At 44.8% G+C, this 8,808-nt stretch overlaps 1 protein-coding gene across 3 annotated transcripts in view; it reads left to right on the top strand.

The window, feature by feature from the left end:
• Positions 1-5,041: 5,041 nt before the first annotated feature.
• The window catches only part of LOC121009330 (calpain-1 catalytic subunit-like), a 43,314-nt gene continuing 39,547 nt past the window's right edge, over positions 5,042-8,808 (top strand). For all 3 annotated transcript variants that reach the window (XR_005780739.1, XR_005780740.1, XM_040442374.1), the window contains exon 1: positions 5,042-5,514. Coding sequence is in view for 1 of the 3 variants with exons in the window: in XM_040442374.1 (XP_040298308.1) it covers positions 5,330-5,514 (185 nt within the window). In the remaining 2 variants the exon portion in view is untranslated. The remainder of the gene's footprint in view (positions 5,515-8,808) is intronic.

Genomic DNA, 8,808 nt, shown 5'->3' with positions numbered 1-8,808 from the left:
AAAATAAACAAAAACATCATTTTCCCCAAATAAAGTAAAAAAAAAATGGTAAAAAATAGGGGAGGGAAAAAAGTATACATATTAGGTATTGCCGCGTCCGTATCGACCAGTTCTATAAACATATCACATGACCTAACCACTCAGATGAACACCGTAAAAAAAAAAAAACTGTGCTAAATAAACCATTTTTTTGTCACCTTACATCACAAAAAGTACAACAGCAAGCGATCAAAAAGGCGTATGCTCACCAAAATAGTACCAATCTAACCGTCACCTCATCCTGCAAAAAATGAGCCCCTACCTGAGACAATCGCCCAAAAAATAAAAAAACTATGGCTCAGAATATGGAGACACTAAAACAGCATTTTTTTTTGTTTTAAAAAAGCTGTTATTGTGTAAAACTTACATAAATAAAAAAACAGTATACATATTAGGTATCGCCGCGTCCGTATCGACCGGCTCTATAAAAATATCACATGACCTAACCCCTCAGATGAACACCCTAAAAAATAAAAAATAAAAACTGTGCTAAATAAACCATTTTTTGTCACCTTACATCACAAAAAGTGTAACAGCAAGCGATCAAAAAGTCATATGCACCCCAAAAGAGTGCCAATCAAACCGTCATTTCATCCCACAAAAAATGAGACCCTACTTAAGATATTCGCCCAAAAACTAAAAAAAACTATGGCTCTCAGAATATGGAGACACTAAAACATGATTTCTTTTTTGTTTCAAAAATGATATTATTGTGTAAAACCTACATAAATAAAAAAGTATACATATTAGGTATCGCCGCGTTCGAAATAACTTGCTCTATAAAAATATCACAAGGCCCAACCCTTTAGGTGAATACCGTAAAAAAAAAGAAATTGGTGTAAAAAAAGCCATTTTTTTGTCACCTTACATCACACAAAGTTGAATAGCAAGCGATCAAAAAGTCACACGCACCCCAAAATAGTGGCAATCAAACCGTCATCTCATCCTGCAAAAATGAGACCCTACCTAAGATAATCGCCCAAAAACTGAAAAAACTATGGCTCTCAGACTATGGAAACACTAAAACATTTTTGTTTCAAAAATGAAATCATTGTGTAAAACTTACATAAATAAATAAAAAGTATACATATTAGGTATCTCCGCGTCCGTGACAACCTGCTCTATAAAAATACCACATGATCTAACCTGTCAGATGAATGTTGTAAATAAAAAATAAAAACGGTGCCAAAACAGCTATTTTTTGTTACCTTGCCTCACAAAAAGTGTGACATTTTGAAATTGTATCTCTATTTTCCATTAATTTTTGTGGAACACCTAAAGGGTTAACATAGTTTGTAAAATCAGTTTTGAATACCTTGAGGGGTGTAGTTTCTAGAATAGGGTCATTTTTGGGTGGTTTCTATTATGTAAGCCTCACAAAGTGACTTCAGACCTGAACTGGTCCCTAAAAAGTGGGTTTTGAAAATGTCTGAGAAATTTCAAGATTTGCCTCTAAACTTCTAAGCCTTGTAACATCCCCAAAAAATAAAATATCATTCCCAAAATGATCCAAACATAAAGTAGACATATGGGGAATGTAAAGTAATAACTATTTTTGTAGGTATTACTATGTATTATAGGAGTAGAGAAATTAAATTTTTCGCAAATTTGGTATTTTTTTATAAATAAAAATGATTTTTTTTAACTCCATTTTACCAGTGCCATGAAGTACAATATGTGACGAAAAAACAATCTCAGAACGGCCGGGATAAGTCAAAGCGTTTTAAAGTTATCACCACAAAAAGTAACACTGGTCAGATTTGCAAAAAATGGCCTGGTCCTTAAGGTGAAAATGAGCCCGGTCCTTAAGGAGTTAAAGGGAACCTGTCACCGGGATTCTGTGTATAGAGCTGAGGACATGGGCTGCTAGATGGCCGCTAGAACATCCGCCATACCCAGTCCCCATAGCTCTGTGTGCTTTTATTGTGTAAAAAAAACTATTTGATACATATGCAAATTAAATTGAGACGAGTCCTGTCCCTGAGACGAGTTCTGTACGTGAGATGAGTCCTGTCCCTGAGACGAGTCCTGTACGTGAGATGAGTCCTGTCCCTGAGACGAGTCCTGTCCCTGAGACGAGTTCTGTACGTGAGATGAGTCCTGTCCCTGAGACGAGTCCTGTCCCTGAGACGAGTCCTGTCCCTGAGACGAGTCCTGTCCCTGAGATGAGTCCAGTACGTGAGATGAGTCCTGTACGTGAGATGAGTCCTGTCCCTTAGACGAGTCCTGTCCCTTAGACGAGTCCTGTCCCTGAGACGAGTCCTGTCCCCGAGATGAGTCCTGTCCCCGAGATGAGTCCTGTCCCCGAGATGAGTCCTGTCCCTGAGATGAGTCCTGTCCCTGAGGTAAGTCCTGTCCCTGAGATGAGTCCTGTCCCTGAGACGAGTCCTGTCCCTGAGACGAGTCCTGTCCCCGAGACGAGTCCTGTCCCCGAGATGAGTCTTGTCCCCGAGATGAGTTCTGTCCCTGAGAAGAGTCCTGTCCCTGAGAGGCGTCCTGTCCCTAAGACGAGTCCTGTCCCTGAGACGAGTTCTGTACGTGAGATGAGTCCTGTCCCTGAGATGAGTCCTGTCCCTGAGACGAGTCCTGTCCCTGAGACGAGTCCTGTCCTTGAGACGAGTTCTGTACGTGAGATGAGTCCTGTCCCTGAGACGAGTCCTGTCCCTGAGACGAGTCCTGTCCCTGAGACGAGTCCTGTCCCTGAGACGAGTTCTGTACGTGAGATGAGTCCTGTCCCTGAGACGAGTCCTGTCCCTGAGACGAGTCCTGTCCCTGAGACGAGTCCTGTCCCTGAGATGAGTCCTGTACGTGAGATGAGTCCTGTACGTGAGATGAGTCCTGTCCCTTAGACAAGTCCTGTCCCTTAGACGAGTCCTGTCCCTGAGACGAGTCCTGTCCCCGAGATGAGTCCTGTCCCCGAGATGAGTCCTGTCCCCGAGATGAGTCCTGTCCCCGAGATGAGTCCTGTACGTGAGACGAGTCCTGTCCCTGAGATGAGTCCTGTCCCTGAGATGAGTTCTGTACGTGAGATGAGTCCTGTCCCCGAGATGAGTCCTGTCCCCGAGATGAGTCCTGTCCCCGAGATGAGTCCTGTCCCCGAGACGAGTCCTGTCCCCGAGACGAGTCCTGTCCCTGAGACGAGTACTGTCCCCGAGACGAGTCCTGTCCCCGAGACGAGTCCTTTCCCCGAGACGAGTCCTGTCCCCGAGACGAGTCCTGTCCCCGAGAGGCGTCCTGTCCCTGAGACGAGTCCTGTCCCTGAGACGAGTCCTGTCCCTGAGACGAGTCCTGTCCCCGAGACGAGTCCTGTCCCCGAGACGAGTCCTGTCCCTGAGACGAGTCCTTTCCCCGAGACGAGTCCTGTCCCCGAGACGACTCCTGTCCCTGAGAGGCGTCCTGTCCCTGAGACGAGTCCTGTCCCTGAGACGAGTCCTGTCCCTGAGACGAGTCCTGTCCCCGAGAGGAGTCCTGTCCCCGAGATGAGTCCTGTCCCCGAGACGAGTCCTGTCCCCGAGACGAGTCCTGTCCCCGAGACGAGTCCTGTCCCCGAGACGAGTCCTGTCCCCGAGACGAGTCCTTTCCCCGAGACGAGTCCTGTCCCCGAGACGACTCCTGTCCCTGAGAGGCATCCTGTCCCTGAGACGAGTCCTGTCCCTGAGACGAGTCCTGTCCCTGAGACGAGTCCTGTCCCCGAGACGAGGCTGTCTATCTATCTATCTATCTATCTATCTATCTATCTATCTATCGATCTCATATCTATCTATCTTCTATCTATTATCTATCTCATATCTATCTATCTATCTATTATCTATCTCATATCTATCTATCTATCTATCTATCTCATATCTATCTATCTTCTATCTATTATCTATCTCATATCTATCATCTATCTATCATCTATCTATCTATCTCATATCTATCTCATATCTATCTATTATCTATCTATTATCTATCTATTATCTATCTATCTATCTCATATCTATCTATCTATCTATCTATCTATCTATCTATCTATCTATCTAGTATAAGTAAGCACAGTGAAGCACTCCGGACTTAGGTGAAGAAAAGTGGATCCTTTATTACACCAAATGGAACGTTTCAGCTCATCTAAATGGAGCCTTTGTCAAGCCAATATTATTTGGTTGGTCTATTATCTATATATCTATCTCGTATCTATCTCGTATCTTTCTATCTATCTCATATCAAATCTAATAAGCTTTATTGGCAGGACAAAATACATTTTAGCTTTGCCAAAGCAAGTGGGAAATAATTGGGTATAATTGGGGGATGGGGACATATACAGGGTGGGGGTATAGGAGTCCATGATATATCCGGCTCCTCTCAGTCTAGGGCAGGCAGTAATATATTGTGCTGCTGTGACCTCTGTGTTCTCCTCTTCCCCCATAGTATGGAGAGTCTCTCCTCCTCCTCCATGGAGGTGAAGTCTGGGCAGAGATCAGACAGTCTCCTGAAGTTAGTCTCCCTCACTGCTGAGTATTTGGGGCACCGCAGCAGGAAATGATCCTGATCCTCCACAGCCCTATTATATGCACATGACTGATGAGATGGTTGATGAGATGACTGATGTGATGGTTGATGAGATGGTTGATGAGATGGTTGATGAGATGGTTGATGAGATGGTTGATGAGATGGTTGATGAGATGACTGATGTGATGGTTGATGAGATGGTTGATGTGATGGTGGGTGTGATGGTTCATGAGATGGTTCATGAGATGGTTGATGTGATGGTGGGTGTGATGGTTCATGAGATGGTTCATGAGATGGTTGATAAGATGGTTGATGAGATGACTGATGTGATGGTTGATGAGATGGTTGATGAGATGACTGATGTGATGGTTGATGAGATGGTTGATGAGATGGTTGATGAGATGACTGATGTGTTGGTTGATGAGATGATTGATATGGTTGATGAGATGATTGATATGGTTGATGAGATGACTGATGTGATGGTTGATGAGATGACTGATGTGATGGTTGATGAGATGACTGATGTGATGGTTGATGAGATGGTTGATGAGATGACTGATGTGATGGTTGATGAGATGGTTGATGAGATGACTGTTGAGATGGCTGACCACTTTGATAGTCCCATGGTCAGGTGCAGAATTTTATGGCAGCAGAAAGATAAGAAAGGATCATTCTGTGGTATCTCCAGGACATCCCTGCCCTATATGAAGGGACCTGACGAGCTCCGCCATCTTCTTGGTAACCCTCTCATTACAAGAGGCCTCTGGCCCTGACCCCCGATCGCAGCTCCAGGGGATGGGAAATGTCTCACTGTCAGGGCTCCAAAAACCACAGCATAATCCTTCTAAACAGAGAGGAGCGGGCACCGCCGGGCGGATATCCGGGTCACCTTATCTCTAGATACACAGAAACCGGGCGTAGACACAAAACCAGCAGGATAAAGACTGACAACAGACCCAACGGCAGAAGGAGCCGACACCAAGAGAGGTATAGAGAATTATATATCTATCTATCTATCTATCTATCTATCTATCTATCTATCTATCTATCTATCTATCAATTATCTATCCATCTGTTTCATATCAGTCTATCATCTATCTATCTATATCATATCTATTATTTATCTATCTATATACTGTATATGTCTGTCTATGCATCTATCTTTCTCATCTCTATCTATCTCATATCTATCTATCTTATATCTATCTGTCTGATATCTCATATGTATCAATCAATCAATCAATCAATGTATCAATCAGTCTATCATCTACCTGTTTAATCTTTCTCATATCTATGTAATATCTATCTCTTTCATATCATTCAATAATCTATCTCTCATATGTATGTATTATCTCTTCCCCGAACAGTATGGATAGTCTCTCTTCCTCTTCCCCGAGCAGTATGGATAGTCTCTTTTCCTCTTCCCCAAGCAGTATGGATAGTCTCTCTTCCTCTTCCCCGGGCCGTATGGATAATCTCTCTTCCTCTTCCCCGGGCAGTATGGATAGTCTCTCTTCCTCTTCCCCGAGCAGTATGGATAGTCTCTCTTCCTCTTCCCCGAGCAGTATGGATAGTCTCTCTTCCTCTTCCCCGGGCAGTATGGATAATCTCTCTTCCTCTTCCCCGAGCAGTATGGATAGTCTCTCTTCCTCTTCCCCAGGCTATATGGATAGTCTCTTTTCCTCTTCCCCAAGCAGTATGGATAGTCTCTCTCCCTCTTCCCCGAGCAGTATGGATAGGCTCTCTTCCTCTTCCCTGAGCAGTATGGATAGGCTCTCTTCCTCTTCCCCCAGCAGTATAGATAAGCTCTCTTCCTCTTCCCCGAGCAGTATGGATAGTCTCTCTTCCTCTTCCCCAAGCAGTATGAATGGTCTCTCATTCTCCTGCAGTTTGGATAGTCTCTCTTCCTCTTCCCCCAGCAGTATGGATAGGCTCTCTTCCTCTTCCCTGAGCAGTATGATAGGCTCTCTTCCTCTTCCCCCAGCAGTATAGATAAGCTCTCTTCCTCTTCCCCGAGCAGTATGGATAGTCTCTCTTCCTCTTCCCCAAGCAGTATGAATGGTCTCTCATTCTCCAGCAGTTTGGATAGTCTCTCTTCCTCTTCCCCCAGCAGTATGGATAGGCTCTCTTCCTCTTCCCCGAGCAGTATGGATAGGCTCTCTTCCTCTTCCCCAAGCAGTATGAATGGTCTCTCATTCTTCAGCAGTATGGATAGTCTCTCCTCCTCTTCCCCCAGCAGTATGGATAGTCTCTCTTCCTCTTCCCCCAGCAGTATGGATAGGCTTTATTCCTCTTCCCCGAGCAGTATGGATAGTCTCTCTTCCTCTTCCCCAAGCAGTATGAATGGTCTCTCATTCTCCAGCAGTATGGATAGTCTCTCTTCCTCTTCCCCCAGCAGTATGGATAGTCTCTCTTCCTCTTCCCCCAGCAGTATGGATAGTCTCTCTTCCTCTTCCCCGAGCAGACTGGGTATATGGGGGCTAGCTTTTCTCTCTATCAGACTGGGAATCTGGAAGCAATTTTCTCTATCAAACTTTATATATGGAGGCTAAATTCTCTCTCTATCAGACTGGGTATATGGAGGCTAGCTTCTCTCTCTATCATACTGGGAACATGGAGGCTAGCTTCTCTCTATCAGACTGGGTATATGGAGTCTAGCTTCTCTCTATCAGATTGGGTATATGGAGGCTATCTTCTCTCTCTATCAGCAGGGTATATGGAGGCTAGTTTCTTTCTCTATCTGACTGGGTATATGGAGGCTAGCTTCTCTCTCTATGAGACTGGGCATATGGAGGCTTCTCTTTCTCTATCAGATAGGGTATATGGAGGCTAGCGTTTCTCTCTATCAGACTGTGTATATGGAGGCTAGCTTCTCTCTCTATCAGACTGGGTTTATAAAGGCTAGCTTCTCTATCAGACTGGGTATATGGAGGCTAGCTTTTCTCTCTATCAGATTGGGTATATGGAGGCTAGCTTCTTTCTTTATCATACTGAGTGCATGGAGGCTAGCTTCTCTCTATCAGACTGGGTATATGGATGCTAGCTTCTCTCTATCAGACTGGGTATATGGATGCTAGCTTCTCTCTATCAGACTGGGTATATGGAGGCTAGCTTCTTTCTCTATCAGACTGGGTATATGGAGGCTAGCTTCTTTCTCTATCAGACTGGGTATATGGAGGCTAGCTTCTCTTTTTCTATAAGACTGGGTATATGGAGGCTAGCTTCTTTCTCTATCAGACTGGGTATATGGAGGCTAGCTTCTTTCTCTATCAGACTGGGTATATGGAGGCTAGCTTCTCTCTATCAGACTGGGTATATGGAGGCTAGCTCCTCTCTCTATCAGACTGGGTATATGGAGGCTAGCTTCTTTCTCTATCAGACTGGGTATATGGAGGCTAGCTTCTTTCTCTATCAGACTGGGTATATGGAGGCTAGCTTCTCTCTATCAGACTGGGTATATGGAGGCTAGCTCCTCTCTCTATCAGACTGGGTGTATGGAGGCTAGCTTCTCTCTATAAGACAGGTCAGTCTCTCCTTTTTCCGGCCTGAAGGGATGCACTTTCTCTATCATTAGATATATAAGTATATGATATCCACAGGCTCCTCAGAGGAGTACGGTCTCTGCACAGTGGCCTCCTGTCCTTTGGTTATGGTGGGCAGCTTGTAGCTTGGTGTTTCCACCACACGCAGAGGAGGCTGTAGCCAGATTATCGGCCATTACCTTCCTTACCACAATCCCGTTCTGTCGGCTAAACCTTCTGAGTAGATCTTCTCCTTCAGAGGGCGGCACATAAGATGCTTGTGCTGTAGGGGATGGAGGCTCCAGGAGCTGCTCTGAGGTGTTCACTCCTCTGCAGGCAGCCATTAACTCCAGAACCTTCCTCCTAGAGAAGACGGGTGGAGCCGGCCCTTTCTAGCCTTATGGGGCCTCCCACTCCCTATACAACCTTCTGGGATTTGTAGTACATGCATAAAATACAGTGATATTAACACTTTCAGTGCTTTGCAGTGCATTCCTCTTCCTCCTGCAGTATGGAAGGACTCTCATCCTCTTTCCCTAGCAGTATGGATAGTCTTTTTTCCTCTTCTCCCAGCAGTATGGATAGCCTCTCTTCTTCTTCCCCAGAAGTATGGATAGCCTCTCTTCTTCTTCCCCTTGCAGTATGGTTAGCTCTCTTTCTCTAGCAGTATGGATGGACTCTTATTCTCTTCCCCAGAAGTATGGATAGTCTCTCTTACTTCTCCCCTAGGAAGAATGGATTGTCTTTCTTCCTCTTCTTC

This window comes from Bufo bufo, chromosome 8, assembly GCF_905171765.1.
Source record: "Bufo bufo chromosome 8, aBufBuf1.1, whole genome shotgun sequence".
In the NCBI taxonomy this organism is placed as follows: Eukaryota; Metazoa; Chordata; class Amphibia; order Anura; family Bufonidae; genus Bufo; species Bufo bufo.
The sequence above is the reverse complement of the archived record's forward strand: the minus strand, read 5'-3'. Positions and strand labels throughout refer to the sequence as shown.